This window comes from Esox lucius, chromosome 11 (assembly GCF_011004845.1).
Source record: "Esox lucius isolate fEsoLuc1 chromosome 11, fEsoLuc1.pri, whole genome shotgun sequence".
NCBI lineage: Eukaryota > Metazoa > Chordata > Actinopteri > Esociformes > Esocidae > Esox > Esox lucius.
Genome location: NC_047579.1, coordinates 22,629,868 through 22,651,250, shown reverse-complemented (window position 1 = coordinate 22,651,250; position 21,383 = coordinate 22,629,868). Strand labels below are relative to the sequence as shown.

Sequence of the window (21,383 nt, the reverse complement as noted above, 5' to 3'; positions counted from 1 at the left end):
AAGGGGGAGAGATGGAGACGTTTTATTCATTCAGTTTTCTGTGGCGTGACATCATCCGGTGACTGGCCAGGGAATGACACGGTTGACGGAGGAAGTCTGTTTTGAACGTTGCTATTTTACGGAGTGTTCAGAGGGCTTTACGGTTTCCACTGAGTCAGGCTTCACGGGCTGATCAGCGGGACTTGCCCTCCGTGTGGCCTCATGCCGGCCATCACCAGGCCACCCCAAACCACAGTAAACTATATCAGAGTCGTTTCCCAAACACAGCGGTTTTGGCTGCCTGTTTACACACTTACTCTGTCGTTCGTCACCATGGCGTTTCATTGTTTTTTTTCATGTTCTTTTGAAATTTCTCATTGATGGATTTGATTGTTTCTTGGAAGTGCAGGAATTAAGACTGGGGGCTAGAGAACATCTTTATTTTCTTAATGAATTATATCTAAAAAAAAATTATATATATTATAGTATGTGCCGGAACAAGGTGTCATCCTGCTAAGTATAATTTTACTGTAAAGGGAGCAAAAGGAGTTATGACATCTCAAGACACATTACCAAAATTAGCCAACATTTAACCAGTTATATTCACTGTTTTAACCCTCTTTTAATAACTTTTCAGTTGGACTCATCATAAATGGAGTGCTTGAACATTTGGGACTGGAGAGTAGTATCAAATCAGCTTTAATTGTAGGTGGTTTAGTAATCCTCCTTACCTCCCTCTCTCTGTCCTGCTTTCTTTCTAGACGGTTCTGTGAGCACCTGGATGTGTTTCTGTTGGATCTGTTGCTTCCTAACCTGGTGTGGAGGGCAGGCCGTACTGCCGCGGCGATCCGGACCTCAGCCCTCAGCTGTCTGCTAGCTCTGCTGCAGGGCGGGGCCATCACACCTGGACAGGTGAACACTCATTTACATCAGTCATTTAGCCGACGCCCCTGCCTACAGCCACTTACAGAGGCAATTAGGGCGAAGTGTCTTCTTCACTTGACTGTTTTAAAAAAAAATTCTCATTCAACCACGAATCGAAACAGCAACCTTTCGTTTACAGCGCTCTAACCACAAGGCTGTGTGTGATGCCCCGCACATTAGTTAAGCAACAGCACATGTAATTACACCCCCCCCCCCCCAACACATAGTACACTAATACACACAGATATACAGCTCCGGAAACCACTGCGCCTTTTTCTTTCCTTTCCCAAAAAATAAAAAGGAAAGTTTTGAGTGCGGAACAGAAGCATTCAATTTGCAGTGGTCTCTTAACTTTAACCTTTCTGTTCCTCACTCAAAATCTTCCTTTGCGACTTTATTGGAAAGGAAAGAAAAAGGTGCAGTGGTCTTAACTTTTTCCGGAGCTCTATGTAATACATGCTGGCACAGGATTCACACAAAGACCCACAGACATGGACATGGAGAAGCATACTGTATATTAGATATACTTTCCCTCATTCTGACCTGCACTGCTATCTGCAGAAACACTTGACTGGAGGGACTGAGGATGTGTTACTGCATATTTCCTTTCCAACCATCAGGAGAGTTCATCTAGACCACGTTAGCTTCCCTGCTTTTTCCATTTACCTTCAGTATAGCCTTTTGAGGTCTCCCTTAACTATATAACTTTATTATGGATGGTCTCTCTTAATAATCTCCCTTCATTATGGATGTCTCATTTAACCATTTACCTTCATAATGGATGGTCTCTCTTTTCCATTTACTGTGGATTTAATAAGTCTACACACCACTTTTAAAATGCCAGGTTCTTGTGATGTAAAAGAATGAGACAAAGATAAATCATTTCAGACATTTTTCTGCTTTTAATGTGACCTATAATGTGTACAAAAATAAAATCCTTACAATAACCTGGTTCCATAAGTGTACACACCCTCTTATAACTGGGGATGTGGCTGTATTCAGAATTAACCAATCACATTAAAACTCATGTTAAATATAAGTCATTACACCTGCCATCATTTAAAGTGACTCTGATTAATCAAAAATAAAGTTCAGCTGTTCTAGTAGGATTTTTCAGACATTTTGTCAGTTGTATCTCAGAGCTAAAGCCATGGTCCGCAGAGAGCTTCCAAAGCATCAGAGGGATCTCATTGTTGAAAGATATCAGTCAGGAGAAGGGTACAAAAGAATTTCCAAAGCATTAGATATACCATGGAACACAGTGAAGACGGTCATCATCAAGTGGAGAAAATAAGGCACAACAGAGACATTACCAAGAACTGGAAGTTCACCTTTCAGCACGACAACGACCCAAAGCACACGTCCAAATCCACAAAAGCATGGCTTCACCAGAAGAAGATTAATGTTTTGGAATGGCCCAGCCAGAGCCCAGACCTGAATCCAATTGAACATCTGTGGGGTGATCTGAAGAGCGCTGTGCACAGGAGATGTCCTCCCAGTCTGAAAGATTTGGAGCGCTTTTGCAAAGAAGAGTGGGCAAATATTCAAGATGTGCCATGCTAATAGACTCCTACCCAAAAAGACTGAGTGCTGTAATAAAATCAAAAGGTGCTTCAACAAAGTATTAATTTAAGGGTGTGCACACTTATGCAACCAGGTTAGTGTGAGTTTTTTCTTTTTCCCCCTGAAAGATTTCAGTTTGTTTTTCAATAGATTTGTTCACATTATAGGTCAGATTCAAGGTGGGAAAAGTTCTGACATGATTTTTCTTTGTCTCATTCTTTTACATCACAAGAACCTGGCATTTTAACAGGGGTGTGTAGACTTTTTATATCCACTGTACCTTCAATATAAATGGTCTCTCTTAAACATTTATCTACAGTATGAATCGTCTCTTAACCATTTTTATTATGGATGGTCTCTCTTAGACATTGAGCTTCTTTATGGATGGTATCTTCTCCATTTACCTTCCATTTGGATGGGTCTCTCTTCTCCATACACCTTCAATATGGATGGTCTCTCTTGAATATTTTGTGATACACTGTCCCTCTCACTCTTTCCCTCTCACTGTCTTTCCCCCTCCCCCTCTCTCCATCTCTTTGACTGTGTGTCTGTGTCTTGTCTGGGGCAGGGCAGCAGGTGTGTGGGGGTGTTGTGGAGTGGCTAGGAGGGTTAGCCAGTTCACATACCTTCGTCCCACAGGAACAATGCTGCCTCTGTCTCGGTTCCATTATTGTGGGCCACGACCATCACTTAGACCGGCCCCCACACCTGCCCTTGGGACTGCGTGCCCAGCCACACACATTCACACTCACTCGACCGCTGTGTTTGTCCTTGCATCTGTCGAGTGACCATTTCATGGCCGGTTCAAACAGCACTTAGCGCTTGTACCTCTTTGAAAGTTGTGTTTAACAAGGCTGAAAACAAACAGCGTGGACACTGAACGCCCGACGCATTATGTCAGTCTGTGAGCATTCCTTTCCTCAGGCAGATAAAAAAATGTCTTGGTCTTGGGAATATTGTTCCAGCCCTCCACTCCTTCCTGTGAAAACAATTAACTGCTCCATTTACTCACAGGCCAATTAGATAGTAACTGATGTCATGATAGATCACTTTACCACCAAGCCTTCTCTTTCTCCACCTTCCTGTTTCTCTGTCATGCACACATACACCAACCAACCCACCCACCTACACCCACACACACACACACACCCACCTACACACACACATTTTTATCTCTTCCTGTTTCTGTTGTGCACTCAGTGTCTTTCTCCCCTTTTGTTTAGTTTGAACACATTAAATGAAGGATATGACCATTCTGACATGCTCATATATTGTGAACGGGGTGTTTGTTGGGATCTTGTCCGTCTGTCTCTGTAAGCTGTTGGGTCTCTTTTGCAGTTGTGCAGTGTTTTCCCCATCACTCCCACATTCTGCCTGGCTGGGAATGGGCAACAACCAGTACTTCCCAGTGTCTCTGATTTTTATAGGGTTTGGAGAGGAAATTGGTGAAGCCAGAAGGTCTTCGGTGTCAGAACAATGTGTAATTCACCTGTGAACATAACATGTATTAAATATCAGTCGCTTTGAGGTCAGCTTGTACTGTAGTAGTTTTAACGTGTCTGTAATTGTAACGTGTCAGTGCGTGTGTCTGTAGTTGTAACGTGCGTGTTTGCGTGTGTGTGTGTGTGTGTGTGTGTGTGTGTGTGTGTAGCTGCTGGGTGTAGAGGAGAGGCTGAGCCCTCAGGTGTTGTCATGCTTGGAGGAGGACTCCCAGCTGTCCCGTCTGCTGGCCTGCCAGTCCCTCTCCACCCTGCTCAAACTGACTGGAGCCAGCCTCCATGCCGACGCACTCAACAAGCTCTACCCCGGTACTGGCTTTGTCTCTCACACACGCACACACCCTTACAGTACAGCACCATTCACTACTCCATTATCTTGGAAACAATTGGCTTAGCCCAGGTAACACTGAGTGTGTGTTGTTCTTCGCATGCATTTATTTAGAGGTGCTGAAACGTCTGGACGACAGTAGTGAGGAGGTAAGGGGCGTGGCCCTCAGTACTCTAGGCCAGTGGCTGGCCACGCTGGGGAAAGACTACAACACCCAGCTGTACAGCCAACACCTGGAGTTCCTGTTCCAGCAGCTGCTGCTGCATCTGGACGACCCAGACAGCCGCATCCAGGACACTGTGCTGGGTGAGACACACAGACAGAACAGACACCCGGTGTGTGGTGGTGGTGGTGGTGATAGTGATGGCTAGTGAACGTGGCGTGGTGGTGATTATGAGGTGATGTTGATAAGCCAGGTAGGAGCAGTGATGTTTCCAACAGTGATCCCTCCATCGAACAGAGTCCACACACAACACCGCTGAATAACATCCAGTGAATACACACACACACACACTCTTGACAAACCTCCTGGATGACTGTTGGCGTGTAAGCAAAGGTCAGTTCATTATTGTGATTTACTCCAGAACTGGTGAGCGTCCCGCGGTCAAGGTTACCGATAAAACACCCGACATCGCGGCCTCAACAAAAAGGCTATTATCTCTGGGAAAGGATTCAAAGGACCTGATGGGGAGCAGGGATACCATACTATAGAAGCTGGGGCTGCATCTGCTCAGGCCGTGGCCGTGGTCCAAAAACCACCTTGCACCCTACCCTGTGCACTATGACCTTGGGCCCTGGCTGAGAGTAGCGCGCTATAAAGGGAGCCGGGTTGTGATTTGGACTACAGCCACTGTTCAAAAGGTCTCCTAGTGTTTGAAGCATCAGGGCTCACCGGCCCGCCTGTCATAGGTAATCAAGGGGAAACATTCATGAGAGTGAAACTCCAGCGGGCCTCCCAGCTAAGCCCCCAGGAAACTACACACAGACTGTGCACCAATAAATAACAGAGACTACCGTGCACACACCGTGGTACATACACACACAGCCAGGAAACCACAGAACTGTCGTGCCCTGTCAGAAAATACTGGCAACAGTGGAGGTGGTGGAGGCGAGGTGAAGAGGGCTGAGGGATGAGCGATAACGGGGAGAGAGAGAGATTACGTGCGTGGTGAGGGACAGGGACAGAGGGTCCTCCATGTGGCTCTGATTAGACGGATCTCCTCGGTGGGGGGAGACAAGCTCACATTAGGTCCACCGAGGGCTGCCTGTCCTGGCGTGCGATGGCTGACCTGGGGAGGGTGTTGAAAGGAGGTTTTTGAGGGTTAAGTGCATTTCAATTTCAATTCAGCCAGTTGAAGAGGTTATTCCAGATCCTCTGTCCAGTTTTAGAGAAATCCTCCCGGATAGACTGGGTTGAAATTACCGTGTGTGTGTGTGTGTGTGTGTGTGTGTGTGTGTGTGGACATAGGAGAACTAAGATGAGCTCACTGAGCTGACTGATGGCTGAATCTTACCCTGCACCTCCAAAAACCATAAACACGGTCCATCCCGCCCATCTCCTTTGTTTCACGCCTGTTTATGTTTGAAGCTCCTTTACTTTCTCCCCGCCAGTCGCTCTTTCTTTCCCTCGTCGCCCTTCTTTCATTCTTGATCCCGTTCTTTTATGGTTCTTATATTTCAAAGTCTCATCTCCCGAGCGCTTGATGTCTGCAGCTACCCTGACAGTATGATAGACATTACCGCCAACACCCCCACCCCGCTCTCATTCCTCTCGGCATACTCCCATAATCCCACAGTCCTGGCAGCGTGTCTGACGCTTCCTGCTCGCAAACACACACACACCACACTTGGCACACACATTCAGGGAAATCACCAGATCCCTTCTCATCATCAAAAGTCACCATTGTTCTCCTTTGTTCCAAAAGCATTCAGAGAAAAGGGGGGGGGGGGAAACCACTGTATTCATACAAACAAGCCATTAAAAATCCCCTCTGGTTGGCGCTCTTGGAACAGAGCGAACAAAGCGGATTCCGGCAGGCTTGGAATGACGACTTGACCTGAACAAACGGATCCAGGCTGGCAGGGTGTCAACGCTGTACGGCGTCACTGATACCGTGTGGTTTGCCCCAGCGGTTTAGTGTTGACACTGCTTCAAGTCATTCCGGAGCGGCACTGGTGCCATTTAACTGAACTGGAATCAGTCCTGCCTGGTTGCGATGTAACTGTGTGATGCAACACTGCCATCTCATGGATAAAAGTGTATGTGGTTTTTGTTGTACAGTGCCCAGCGGATTGTGTTGTTATTTTGTTGACCAGTGCCATCGATTGGTGTTTCTAGAATTGTTGTTGCTTTTCAATTTTTCTGGTCCACCGTCATAAGTTGTCTGTTACTTTGTCCAGAGGTCCTGAAGATTGGCAGTGCTGTCCATCCTGTACTCCTCAAGCAGGAAGTGGAAGCGGTGAGGGATAAACAGCGCAGCCCTGTCTACTGTGACAAACTACTCCAGCACATCCACTCTCTGCCTAAGGACACAGCATAGAAGTTCATTGTTAAGACAGATGGACTGATGTACAGCCAGGGAAATGAACCTGCAACTCTCACCGATGGTCAAGCATGGACTCTCATTAACACACACACAGCTGTCACTAAAACAATGGTACTGTTCTATAGGCAACAGAAGATTTTACTTGAGACATTGGATTACAATGTATCTATGTTACAGCACTATGGTAGATACCCACACACTCTTTACAAAAATAAATTGTTCATCTGGTTAGGTTTTCTCTTAGAACTAAAACTTTTACCATTTCATTTTTAATATCTCTGAGAAACCTCCCAAAACCCATGTTAATGGTAATTTATGTTATAAATTGCTATGCTTTTTAATGGATTCCCCTAAAGGTGTTTGCATTGAATTGAACTTGTGTTGATTGTTGATATTTCATTCCGTTTTGACCCTTTGATTTATTTTATAATTATAATTCATATTTGGTTCATTGGACTGCAGTTTGTATTCATTGTTACTCTGGTTATACAAGTATTCCAATGTCATAGTGAGCATTCCAATGTTTATGCAGGGTAATGAGGTCTGATACTCTAGAAATATAATGCAATACAGTATATTATTGGAATTTGGTGAATGTATATTAATTTAGTGTATTTTTGTCTTTACATTTGATGCTATTCCTGACGTTCTAACTGCAGCCATCTCCGGACCCACACGAGGCAGTGTTACCTCACCTCTCATATCTACTTCTCCATAGCGACGACCTCTACATCCGCGTAATCGACTGCTCCTTTGCTTGCACATTTTGGATTCTGTATAATCCTAGCATTGTAAAATGATGTTTTTGTTTTTTTTAGGAATAGCCTATGTCTAGATTATGCTTAAGTAAGTGTTTTTTGCTGTGTCTGCTGGTGGGTGGCTCCACATGTCTCGGTCGGATCTTGACATCTGACAGTGGAAAGGAACGGTAGCAAAGGAATGCGGTAATCAGTCATAGTATATGGGTTAACTTTGACAGGCAGCTATTGATTTTACTACTGGACACATTTAACGAACGCGTCTTAACAATGTTACAAATTGGAGACGAAATGTATTTGTCGGCGGTATTTCTTCTGGTTCTACTCGGAACCAGGAGCACAATAGGAGCGTCGTCCGTAACCGCATCCCTTTACGTGTTTATCGTGATGTTTCGGTTCCCACAAGTACCAGCGAACCAAGCGAGTCAGGTACTGCGGCCCAATGGTCCCGTGAGCGCCGGCGTTCCCGTGGTTGCGCACCGAGGAGGAGGACATGATGCTCCGGAGAACACTATTGCAGCGATCCGAGAGGTGAATAAAGGATAGAAATCTAATGCTGTAGATGCATATAAACCACACACTTTATCTGCAAATATAATGATTAGAAATCAGTAGAGTTTAGGTGTGGAGGGTGAAAGGAGGCATATTTGATGAAAAGCAACGTGCATCCCTTGTCTTAAGACATTGTTTCATTATTTTTATAAATCGGTGTTTTCACTTACTATTATTCAAATCGGTCTATTTATAGAGCACATTTCTTGCAAGGGATTCGTTTAAAAATGCATGTGACAAGAAGATAAGAAAGATCCAAACCGGGTAGCTTTAAAAAAAACTATCTGTTGTGCCATGGACAATGTCATGCACATCAGGTTTTCATCAATCACATTTATTTCAATCAATCAAATGTATTTATAAAGCCCTTTTTACAACAGCAGTTGTCACAAAGTGCTTTTACAGAAACACCCGGCCTTAAACCCCAAGGAGCAAACAACAGTAGTGTTGAGTTTCAGTGTTTTCATCCCCTCTTTAATTTCGACCACCGTTTGTCTAGGCCTAACTTAGTCTATCGCTGTTATAGCCTGCTGCTTGTCCCCTCTGCCTATCTATCCCTCCATTTCAGATCTTTATCTACTGCATCTGGCCCCCTGTGTTTCTCCATCCCTCCCCCCTGCTTTTTATCCACTCCCCCTCTGTCTCCCTCCTCCCCCTGCTTCATCTACCACTCCCTCTAGGCTAGCAGGAATGGAGCCACGGCGGTTGAGCTGGACCTGGGCTTCACCGCGGACGGGGTGGCTGTGCTGATGCACGACCAGACCGTGGAGCGCACCACCAACGGGACTGGAGCAGTGGGCACACTGGACCTGGCAGAGCTACGGACGCTAGACGCCACGGCGAGGCACCGGCTGAGGTGGGCGCGGGTGGAGGTGGTGCGGGGAGGTCTGAGTCTAAAGAAAAGTCCCGGTTAATATCCATTAGGCGCAGCATTTAAGAATTTGGACTGAAACGGGTAGGAACTACCTGGGCCTGTCCAGTCAGAGGTTTTTGTTCTCGTCGCACGCGGACGTGTTACGTCTCATGTTTCCAGATGTGAAGGAACACGAATTTGTGTGACCCCATATTACATAGATAAGCTTGTGCCGTGCGATCCGGTTCCTTTAGTCCTGCGGCGTTGCTAGGCACAGCATCTGATGCAAACTCTTAGTGAAGCTGGCCGGGTGTCCCATCAGCCCTTGACATTCCACCGCTGGCTTCACTGGTGCCTGATGTTGGAGGGTCAGTGTAGGGGTCTGCCTTTTATCCTGACCCTCAGATCCCAATGCTCCAGGGCTGTGAAGGGGTTATGTCTCCGCATATCCCATGGTACTTACGGTGAAAGTCAGGTTACTAACCCTGGGGTCCTGGCTACATTTCCAATCGAGCCCTCATATCATGTCCACCTAATCATCCCCAGCTTTCGGATTGGCTCACTCATACCCAGTTGTCGCCTATAACGAAAACAAGTTCATTTGTAAAGTACAATATTGTATGCAATCAGTAATACATGTATGTATGTCACTCTGAGTAACAGCATCAGCTTAATGATTTAGATTACAATTACTGCAAACACACTGGTGGGGAGCGTGGCCTGTGAATGGTTACATATATAGACGCAGTCTCGGGAAATGGCCACAGCACAAATGTCTGGGTGACCAGGCTGGCCTTTGTGTCTCCAGGGAGAAATTCAAGGGGGAGAGGGTGCCTACACTCCAGGAGGCGGTGGAGGAATGCATCAAGCATCAGCTGACCATCTTCTTTGATGTCAAAGATCAACCTGATAAGGTATTTGTCCTGTTCACAAATGACCACTAGTCCCATTTCTCTAGCACAGGGCTATAAAAACCGCTTCCATGGAGGGCAGATTATTTGCAGATGTTAGTTTTTTCCTATAAATGGTTTCCCAGTTCAGGCCTGAACAACCAGATGAGGCTAGAAACTAACCAATTAATAACCTAATTAATCAAGTACAAGGTGAGAGCAAAAACCTGCAGACAACTCTACCATAGCACTTACTGGAGAGGTTCATGCTATATAGTGATAGTTCCATCCTGTTTTTCTGATTTGGTGGCATTTTGCTGTACAACACTTCCAATTCTGTCAGTTTTTCCCAGTTATCTTGGGTTCAGATACAGCTATATTTTTTTCCCCAAGCTTTCTATGCACTGGTCTGATGTGGTAATATACAGCTGCATACATATACAGCAAAATTGTGAAAATGCATTTCAAGATTGTTTAGTAAAGATAACATGGTAGTGTAATGTGTGCAGAAACAGGCTACAGTCAGTTAAACCCCAGCTGTTTGAGGCAGTAACCCAGGAATTCCTACCCCACACGCTGGTCATACACACACTCACAGCTGAACCACAGTTGGTCCTTGAGGAATTCCATCCCCTGTCACAGTGTGACTCTGCCCTCTGACCTTTCCCATTTCCCCAGTGTTGTAGGTGGATGTTCAACCAAAGTCACCTACTAACCTTGTTACACATGGAGCAAAGCAGTCAAAAATTAAATACCATAGGGACAGTTTGGGACTAATGTTTATCCATGTCCTTGAGTTATGTAACGGAGGTATTTTTTGTTTGTTTGTTGGATAGTATTCAGTAAGATACCTCACACTGACAATAAGGTCATCATACTGTATGTAATCATACACATTTTGCCTTCTTTCCACCAGGCGGCTGCAGCTCTTGGGGAGTTGTATCAGAAGTACCCAGTCCTCTACAACTCCAGCATCGTCTGCTCCTTTGAACCCAAAGTCATATACAAGGTCACCTTCAAAACGTATTGCTCATTTCACATTCAAGCTTGTAAAAAAAACAACTTTAAATTTAATTTTAAACTCTAACAGAACAATATTACCTTTCGGCGGGCACCAAAATGTCAAAGAAATCATCTAAATCAACTAAGACATCCACTTCATAGGGCAAATCAACCAAAACGCAGGACGTTACAGTTGCTGTACAGATTTCGCTCCAGGCTGCTTGTAATCTGTGTGAATGTGTTCTAAGAGAGCGTTATCAGCCACGTCATCAGAACCACGCGTCTCCTCCTCTAAACTCACCGGTCGACCTCTCCAGATGCGTCAGGCAGACCCCGGGGTGGTCACGGCCCTGACCCACCGGCCCTGGAGCCTCAGTCGTTACGGCGACGGCACGCCCCGCTCCCTGTCATCGTGGATGCACTGCTGGCTGGGCGTGCTGGACGTGCTGCTGGACTGGGCCCACCACCACCTGCTTTGGAACCTGTGCGGCATCTCGGCCCTCCTCATGCAGAAGGACTTCATCTCCCTGTGAGTACAACTCCTGAAGGGTAGTTACTGGACTGGATGCTACCGGGCTGTAGCACTGTGTTCAATAACACGTCCATAGCAACTGACAGGGATTTATTAGGGAGAAAATGGAAACAAACAAGGCTTATCCAATAGAAATCTCTCTCTTGTTTTCCCTAGCATATATTTTTTTGCTACATTGTGTGCTAATGAACATGAGCACGGTTTGAAGCTCACAATTGTATCCTCTCTCAACAGTCAGGAATGAGGGGGTTGTGTTATATGGCCAACATACCAAAGCCACATCCCCCAACCTCGATAAAGCGACTTCATACCAAAAATCACACCCACCATGCGTCATGGGTACTGGGGTCATGTGAGGTCAGATATACACTACCGTTCAAAAGATTGGGGTCACTTAGAAATGTCCTTGTTTTTTAAAGAAAAGAAAATCATTTGTCCATTAGAATAACATCACATTGATCAGAAATACAGTGTGGACATTGTTGATTTTGTAAATGATTGTAGCTGGAAATGGTTGATTTTCAATGGAATATCTACCTAGGTGTACAGAGGCCCATTATCAGCCACCATTACTCCTGTGTTCCAGTAGCATGTTGTGTTTGCTTATCCAAGTTAAACATTTTAAAAAGCTAATTGATCATTAGAAATAAAAGACGTGTTTTGCCTGCTCACTCATGTTTTCTTTACAAATAGTACATATATTACCATTTCTCCAAGGGTATGCAAACATTTGAGCACAACTGTATATTATGGGATGCGAACACTCCATCTGTTTGATCTGACAAAGATCCAGCTTGAATCAAAACATTGTCAATAAAGCAGTGAATTCAGAGAGTTGACATGCACTATGCATTTTTTGCCATGCCATTCCGCTTTACACTGCTAGGTTGGGGCCCTGACCGACATCCTAGCCATCCATCCCGGGCGGTACTGAGACACTTTGTGCTGCCATCTTTGGGACTCCCAGTAGCTGTCTTAAAGATGCAACCAGGATTTGAACTCCTGGCCTCAATGGCACAGCTGTACTGCATGGCAGTGACCTGGGCACACCTGTACTGCCTGTATTCAGATTATATTGGTTGATGAAGAAAAACACGTGTCCCTGACTGGCACCACTGACCAAACCTGTCTCCACCCCCCTACAGAGACTATATCCAGTACTGGGCAGGGCGTGGGGTGGAGGTGGTTGGCTGGACTGTCAACACGGCAGTGGAGAAACAGTACTATCAAGACGTCCTGAAGATCAGCTACATCACTGACAGCCTGAGAGAAGACTGTGAGCCTCACTACTGACCGAGGGAGACAGGATACACACACAAACTCGCATACACTCGACATTATAAATTGCTACCTGACATTGAAACACACCATAGTTGTACACGGACTGAGGCCTCTGTGATATGATATATATAGCCCCCCCCCCACACACAGAAATTTTTTTGTTTCACTGCTCCTCTAACACATACCGGATCATGTGATTATTGATTTAAACACGATATCAGGAGTACCAGCATCTCAGAAATACTTCCTTGGACCAATACTCACACCACCAAATGTTATTAACTTCATGACAGGTATACAGATCCACCTTGGACAGTTTACATAATTTTTCAGATATTTTCATGGAAATAGTATGTACAATGTGAAATGAAACAGGTTATTTATTATAAATACTGCAGGGCCAATTAATAAATATTTCCTGTCCTAATTTGCATCCAGACTGGTGCTGTTAGTGATTATTGTAGTCATTTATTATTGTGAATCAGTTCTAAACATTGTTGCATTGTAAGGTCACTGTTGTCTATGGGGCTATACCTTGACCTACTTAGCACCGTTGATGATGATGCACTCCCATCTTCAGGTATGTACTGTCTTGCGGATACTGTCTCTTTAAACATTAGCGGGAAGCGTGTTGCGGTTGCCACTCCCACGTTTGTACGTTTGCACGGCGTGCGCTCTAATATTAAGGTCAATGTGGTCGCCGCGTTAATTCTGGGTCCTGCTGCTTGAATTAGATGGCTGGTTGAATCAGAAGTGACACTGCAAGGAAGACTCAGACAGATCCAAGGACCTGCTACTTCACACTGGATGCAGGGCAGAGCTCTTGACACAGGGCCTGGGAAAAGCAGCTACATATTATTTTGGTAGATTTCCACCTAGACTCATTTTATACCGAAAGAGAAGAGCGTGATATATTTGCTCGGTGGGTTGACATTAACACTTGTCAAGTTTTTTAAATGAATTCCGATATCACGTTGAAACAGAATTTGTAACTGGAAAAAACAAGATTACTTTTTTTATTCATTGTCTTCATCAGGAAAACTTGCACGCTAAAGGAATATTGCGAGAACTATAGATAGTGTCTATGCCCTATCAACTCTACCATAACCGGCCTAGCAGTTTATTGCTGGACACTTGAGTGCCATACTGAAGTCCTCAGGAATTTGCAAACACATGATGTACACAATTACAATAGGTCCTAGTAAACTTGTTACACAGAGACGAACAGGTGAGTGTCGAGATTTTATCTCGCTTACAACTGTCATTGTTAACGCGGTAAAAAAAATGTATATGCTGTTTTGACTTAATTAATACATGTAGCGTGGCATGGCTAATGAATTTAGGGGCATTACTTACAGTTTATATATTTCCTTTTAACATAATACTCATGCCCTTTTCAATTCCAGGTCCAACGCAGCAGATTGACAACCAAATAAACGACTTCAAGCACAAGCAGACGCCCTGGTCACTTCCTGAGTATGTTCTATTATTGCATACAAGTATTGTAATATACTGTTATTGTGTTCTGTAATGATGTTTTGGGATAGCTTCGCTTCACTCCGTAAGCGTGTACTGAAAGTGATTACGTCACACATTGCGAGTTGTGACATTGTAAAACTCGAGTGTGTTGGCATGTGCGTAGTATTGTGTAAACGAACTAATTAAACATATCCCAAGGCCCCTTCAAACCACCTGGTTTGTGTCATTGAACTGGGACTTTACCTTGTGTGTGAAAAGCAAGGTTATGGGCGATCTGTTTAGTGCCAACACGAGCATGCTAATTTAGTGCTTTTTTTGTCTACTGTACTTTGTCTCTAACCAGTTTCAAGTAAATCAACATGTAAACGTTTTTCATTGTTCAAGAAATACTTAGAACGGTAAAGGAGTGGAAAAACAATCTGCAACACATAATCATCATGCAACTTTTATTCTCTGATATCTGTGGATGTACATAATCACCACATATACATCCCTGAAGTATGATAATGGACGTGGTTCCTTTGGGTGACTGCCTTTTCCTAGCTCAGAAGTGAACCCTATAGCATGTCATTCATTTGTCATGAATGGCAGAGAGAGCATCGCTATTCAATAATTCATGAAACCTTTTTAACAGGAAAATGCTGCAAACATGCCAAAGATTAAATTATATTTATGAATAACAGATACCTTACAGAGCTGTAGACTTATATTGCTTTAGATTAAAAATGCTCCCACGACTAGTATTGGTTGTTCAAAAGCATATTTTCTTGTCCTACAGTGCTCCTGCACTCAAGATCGTGTTTAACCGATTAAACCGGAAGAAGATCCTCCACACTCCACCGAATGTGCAGTTGGCCCAGCAGCCTGATGAGGGCTTCTCCGCTGCACACCAGGACAATGTCAAGTTTGTGTATGAAGGTGAAGGAGAGGGTTTATATCCATGCACGTGATTGATCATATTTGATTTGTCTGAGTAGTCTACAATTAGTTTTTGGTCTTTTGACATATCTTCTATGTAGTGTCTCTTTAGAGCTAACAATAGGCCATGTCCTGGACCCCCCCCCAAGGTCTTGTGCCACCCAACTGCAGACAGTGTCAGTGTTGAAGCAAGAGCCAGGCCCAGTAACACAGCTGCACCGACACTGATAGCAGGCAGTTCCACTGAACTCACACCCATATAGGAACCTTCCGCCAGCACCTGGTCTGTGTGTTGTACTTAGTGTAACTCTACATTAGTAACCTCATTTTAAAATACTGTATTTGAACATAACCGCCCCTAACCAACCAAACTGTATTTGTATTAATTATCTGGTCATTTCTCCCTAGCCAATGTGTTAGACCATTTGTCCTTCCCACTGAAAGTTTGTCATGGCAGCACATTAACTACATAACCTTGCTCAGAGTTAGCAAGGACAAAGAGTAAGCCTTGCCCCTGGCAAGCGTTTTACAGAGCGAGGTACTGGAAATGAGGATTGCAACAAGATTTACAGCCCTAACTCACTAATCACTAAGTATACATATCAGGCCTTTACAGTTAATAGTAACATTTTAGTTGTTGGTTTAAGACATTTGAAAGACTGTTTAGTGAAGGAAGCCAGATCACAAATCTCCATGGATTAGATGGGTCGAAGTATCGTGGCTTGACAGTGCCTTCGCCATGGTTATGTGTGTAATGTAGGCCAGTTTGATTACCACACACTTTGGCTCAACCACCATTCACTTGTAATTTGGAATTATAGATTTGGACTTAAATCTAATTAATCCACATGACAGAAAGCACTGTTTTTATTTTATAACTGTCCCTATTTGAGTGGACCAGGCTCTTGTTGCTGTGGGAGTGACGGGACAGGACCATTGCTTGTGAAAGTTTTTACATTAGGCACTGTGGTGCTCAGAGGGTGCAACAATAATGCACTTTAAGATGATCACTTTTGTACACATTTCAAGCTACGCCTTGTTTTGCATTGTTCTGTGGGGTCTGTTTAGATTTTACTGAATAGACAACAATCTTGTATCAGTCTTAAACAACATGAACAGCATTGGTACAGCAGAGCGAAAATCCTATGCTCTGTGTTGCCAAATACTGTTCAGTATCTGTTTATATTCAGGTACACTGTTTCAAGGCTGTGTCCCCTGGTAACCAGCTTTGTGGTCCTTTTGTAGCCTGGCAGGATGTATTGCATCAGGTGGAGGAGGGAGGAGCAAGAGACGAGACAGGAAGTGCCCGTGTTCAGGGACCAGTGGAGTATTCAGAGACCAACCCCAGCCCAGCCTTGAAGAGTGAGTCTTAACCCTTGTCACTTATTCTCTGTGTATCTTTTTGTAGATACACAGTGATTAAGGTACAGTGGATATAAGAAGTCTACACACCCCTATTAAAATGTCATGTTCTTGTGATGTAAAAGAATGAGACAGATAAATCATGCCAGAACTTTTTCCACCTTTAATGTGACCTATAACATGAACAACTCAATTGAAAAACAAACAAATCTTTGAAGGGGGAAAATAACCTGGTGGCATAAGTGTGCACACCCTTAAAATAATACTTTGTTGAAGCACCTTTTGATTTTATTACAGCACTGTCTTTTTAGGTAGGAGTCTTGACGTGGCAATATTTGCCCACTCTTCTTTGCAAAAGCTCTCCAAATCTGTCAGATTGTGAGGACATCTCCTGTGCACAGCCCTCTTCAGATCACCCTACAGATGTTCAATTGGATTCAGGCCTGGGCTCTGGCTGGGCCATTCCAAAATGTTAATCTTATTCTGGTGAAGCCATGCTTTTGTGGATTTGGATGTGTGCTTTGGGTCGTTGTCGTGCTGAAAGGTGAACTTCATCTTCAGCTTTCTAACGGACGCCTGAAGGTTTTGTGCCAAAATTGCCTGCTATTTGGAACTGTTAAAAATTCCCTTCACCCTAACTATGGCCCCGGTTCCCGCTGAATTAAAACAGCCCCAAAGCATGATGCTGTCATCACCATGCTTCACTGTGGTTATGATGTTCTTTGGGTGATGTGCAGTGTTGTTTTGCACCAAACTTACCTTTTGGAATTATGGCCAAAAAGTTCAACCTCGGTTTCATTAGATCATAACATTTTCTCACATGCTTTTGGGGGACTTGATTTGTTTTTACGAACTTCAGCCGGGCTTTGATATTTTTCTTTGTAATAAAAGGCTTCTGTCTTGCCAACCTACCCCATAGCCCATTCATATGAAGAATATGGGAGATTGTTGTCGCATGTAACACACAGCCAGTACTTGCCAGAAATTCCTGCAGTTCCTTTAATGTTGCTGTAGGCCTCTTGGAAGCCTCCCTGACCAGTTTTCTTCTCGTCTTTTCATCAATTTTGGAGGGACATCCAGTTCTTGGTAATGTCTCTGTTGTGCCATATTTTCTCCACTTGATGATTACTGTCTTCACTGTGTTCCATGGTATATCTAATGCTTTGGAAATGTTGTACCCTTCTCCTGACTGATATCTTTCAACAATGAGATCCCTCTGATGCCTTGGAAGCTCTCTGCGTCCATGGCTTTTGCTCTGAGATCCAACTGAGAAAATGTCAGGATAATCCTACTAGAACAGCTCAACTTTATTTGTGATTAATCAGTCACTTTAAATGATGGCAGGTGTGTAATGACTTCTATTTAACATGAGTTTGAAAGTGATTGGTTAATTCTGAACACAGCCACATCCCCAGTTATAAGAGGGTGTGCAGACTTATGCAACCAGGTTATTGTAAGGTTTTTATTTTTCATTTTTCCCCCTCGAAGATTTGATTGTTTTTCGATTGAATTGTTCACATTATAGCTCACATTAAAAGTGGGAAAAGTTCTGACATGATTTATCGTTGTCTCATTCTTGTACATCACAAAAACCTGCCATTTTAAGAGGGGTGTGTAGACTTTTTATATCTACTGCAATATATAATATTTATATCATATACTTTTTCTTGACCCAAAATTGAACCCATGCTCTTTCCATCTTACCCTTTTTTAGCCCTTCCTCTTTTATCAACCATTTCTAAAAGTTGTCTGTCAGCATACTCACACTAATATTGTGAAACAAAATGCGATAAAAAATATGTTGAGAATATGACTCTTGGGGGAGGTGGACTCTAGTTACACCATTCTACTGTAATGGTCAAGCGTAGTGTGAGTCACTTGAACAACACAGTACCTGCCACTCTTATTCCGCTTACATAAGTGACCAGGTTAACGGGCCATATGTAAGATGTTCACTGCACTACTAGTGTAAATAAAAGCTTTAATGACATGACATCTGTAGTTCATTTTTAATTTAATGTTTTAAAGTTATTTGTTTTGTTTTTTTGGGACAGAACTGTTCTGAGTGCTTGAGATATTCTGCATTTAAACTTTCCCGCAAGTCTTTCTATCAGTTTGCATTGACTTATGTTCAACTCGCTTTAGACACTTGCAATATGCTATCTGCCCACCCTAAACCACCCTGGACTAGCTAATACTAATCCAGCCTCGGGGTGGAGACAAGTTGTCATTGGTTAAAAGTCAGTCTAGTTAATGTAATGGCGCTTTTCCACTGCATACTACCAGCTCGACTCGGCTCCACACGGCTCGCCTCGTTGGTTTTCCACTGCAGATACACCCTGTACCAGCCCATAGTGACATAGAATCACTGGAAAACTACCGTAACGCTTCCTCTAAAGCAACACACACGGGAATATTAATGGAGATATCGTACATGATACCGGCGAAAAGCCAGCATTTGCAGGTTAACGTAAACCCTGCAGTGAACAGGAAAATCTATTGAATAAACTCCATCAAATGTATTTTGAAATTGACAAGCTGTGAACTTAAAGTGGCATATCAAAAGTAAACTAAATCTGACCCTGTTTGAAAAACTGAAAATGTAGAATATAATTATCGCCCTGCACCATATAAGATTACGTAACTGCAATGTTCTGTTAGATGTAAGTGTATACACCTTTCAACTCGACACCAACACATTTAAAACAACCTACATAACCTCTCCATCTCGATTAAAAGATATAATTAAATGCCTTATTAATTGTCGGCTATAATACCACGTCTACTAACTCAGAGTAGCCTTCTGTAAACAAGACAGCGTTTATAATGGTAGTAGCGAGGAAGCATGCGTGAGCAGCAACTTTGGTCTTAAGCAGACTGCAAAAATAGTTAAATATTGCTTGGCTGTGTCTGTTTGGCTTGATATTACTATTTTGACAGTGCAATGTATGCCAGATTGCCTATAGAAAAACCCTGGTGGAAAGAACGAGGTCCCTTTGTAGGCTACAAAAACAGCGCGTAATTGTGGGTCTCTCACGGGGATAAGGAGTTGATTTCAACGCCAGTATATAGGTCCAAACCAAGAAGAGTTTTGGGGAACTAAGATGGCTCAAATATCGAGTCTGGTCTTATGCACTGGCACTGCAATTAACGCATTCAATGCGAGGACTCCTGGGACAGACCCGCAAAGACGCGCCGTACTCGTATCTGACAATAGACTGCTAAAAAACTGCTTATTTTGCTTTGCTGCACGCTTTGAGTCACTCTTGTCCAATCAGAAGTCCCTTCTTCGTCACTTTTGGTATCGCCTCAGCTGGCTTGGAATCTCGACGAAGCCGGTACTAAAAAAGTATCTGGTACCAGGTACTATCCCAACTTTTGACCAGTGGAAAAGCAAAAAAGGCGAGCCGAGTCGAGCTGGTACCATGCAGTGGAAAACTCCCAAAGTTTGTAGAGTCGAGGCGAGCAGGGACCCTGCAGTGGAAAAGCGCCATTAGAGGCAGGATTCTGCACAGTGCACCTTTAATTTTGGTTGACTATAATCTGCAAGGACACTAATCAGAAAGACAAACCGGGTCTAATGGTGTTTTTAAATCACTGACTCATGTGGCTTTGGGCAGACTTTTGCAGACAGGGGTACCATTGAGGCATCTTTTTATTTTAGTTTATGTTTGGGTAGCCCGGTGGATTTTAGTAATACTGTGTAATTGTTTCTTACTGTATGCCTGCCCTTGGAGAGATGCACCTTCCTTCTTAAGACACACACACACACGATGTATGACTGTGCCATTCATACCGTTTTCAGTCTTAATGAGTCATATTAGGAATATTTAGACAGGTCTTATGACCAACCACTACATTGGCACTGTTAATGAGTCTTAGTAAATTCATAACTTATTTCTTACTTCTTAAAAAGCTTTAGTAAATCATGAATTGTTTGAATGATGTGCTTCTGAAAAGGAGCATATTTTTAAACAACTACTTCTAGTCTGATGGTCGTGACCATCAGTTTTCCTATATCACCGTATTTGCAGTTGATTTCATTTCCAACTTTACATTAGTATAAGCTACTAATTATAATCACCACAGTCAGTATGGTGGAGTGTATCATTTTGGGCCAACAAAGTGAAATATTCTGTTCTGTTCCTGAGCAAGACTGTTAGTTCCAATTGCTCCCAGACTGTTGCTGTAAATAGTATCTGTTCTTAGCATACATACCCAGTAAAATTACGGTAAAACGATGTGGCTTTTGCCCCATTGACATCTGTTTGTTCACATTATCCCCCTACAACACTACTGGCTCTGCTGAACTAAAACCTGTCTTTAAACTCCCATAATGTTCTGTCCCCAGACTTTGTGCCAATCGATCTAGATGAGTGGTGGGCTCAGCGCTTCCTGGCCACCATCGACAACCTCTCTTGATGACCTCCAACCCCTCAGGCTTCAGCAGACAGTGCCTGACAAAGGGGCCTGCAGGTCGGGGTGAGAGGAAAGCTCTGGCATGGTGGGACCTACTGAAGGTGTATGCTGGTCTGGATCTCCTCATTACAGGATGGTGACATTACAGGATGGTGCTTGGCAAAACATTGTCACCGGGAAGTTGACCATGACATAGCCATGGTAACCTCACCTGAACTCCATTTAAATAACTACTGGAGAAATGAAATGGCACAACCAACCAATCATGTTCTCTTGGGAAGCTCAAAAGGAAGTATATATTTTTTCACCTTGTTAGCTCATGGTGTTTGTGGGATGAACATGTCAAAATGGTTGTATGAAAATGCAGTAAAGATGTATTTTCCCATTCTCAAGAGGTATATTTGACTGTGTTTACCTGCCAGAAATGGTTTCATAATCTAGATCTGTACATGAACTAGCCAGTGTTACCCTGACAACTACCTCCCTATGAGTAGGATC

The 21,383-nt window shown here is 43.6% G+C and overlaps 3 protein-coding genes across 4 annotated transcripts in view; all 3 read left to right on the top strand.

Annotated features, from left to right (window-relative positions):
- Window positions 1–7,425, top strand: part of LOC105021650 (dynein assembly factor 5, axonemal) — a 35,666-nt gene extending 28,241 nt beyond the window's left edge. Inside the window, exons 10-13 of the mRNA XM_010889450.3 lie at window positions 741–891; window positions 4,118–4,274; window positions 4,408–4,599; window positions 6,694–7,425. Coding sequence (XP_010887752.2) covers window positions 741–891; window positions 4,118–4,274; window positions 4,408–4,599; window positions 6,694–6,833 — 640 coding nt within the window. The 3' untranslated portion in view covers window positions 6,834–7,425. The remainder of the gene's footprint in view (window positions 1–740; window positions 892–4,117; window positions 4,275–4,407; window positions 4,600–6,693) is intronic.
- A 36-nt stretch (window positions 7,426–7,461) lies between these two features.
- On the top strand, window positions 7,462–13,134 carry LOC105021649 (glycerophosphodiester phosphodiesterase 1-like). Of its 2 annotated transcripts, none has more exons than XM_010889447.3 (6): window positions 7,462–8,128; window positions 8,830–9,005; window positions 9,811–9,916; window positions 10,809–10,901; window positions 11,212–11,423; window positions 12,572–13,134. In XM_010889447.3, exons 1-6 carry the CDS (start codon window positions 7,868–7,870, stop codon window positions 12,717–12,719), a joined length of 996 nt encoding a protein of 331 aa, XP_010887749.1. In that variant the 5' UTR covers window positions 7,462–7,867; the 3' UTR covers window positions 12,720–13,134. The 2 variants fall into 2 exon arrangements, with proteins under 2 accessions (XP_010887749.1, XP_010887751.1); XM_010889449.4 differs by lacking the exon at window positions 12,572–13,134 and adding an exon at window positions 11,661–11,906 and having other exon boundaries at window positions 7,524–8,128.
- Window positions 13,135–13,485: 351 nt separating this feature from the next.
- Window positions 13,486–21,269, top strand: LOC105021648 (protein FAM195A-like). Its single transcript, NM_001304145.1, is given in 5 exon segments — window positions 13,486–13,935; window positions 14,114–14,183; window positions 14,965–15,104; window positions 16,350–16,466; window positions 20,818–21,269. Coding segments are annotated over 5 exon segments (453 nt in total). The 5' UTR covers window positions 13,486–13,880; the 3' UTR covers window positions 20,889–21,269.
- Window positions 21,270–21,383: the final 114 nt, after the last annotated feature.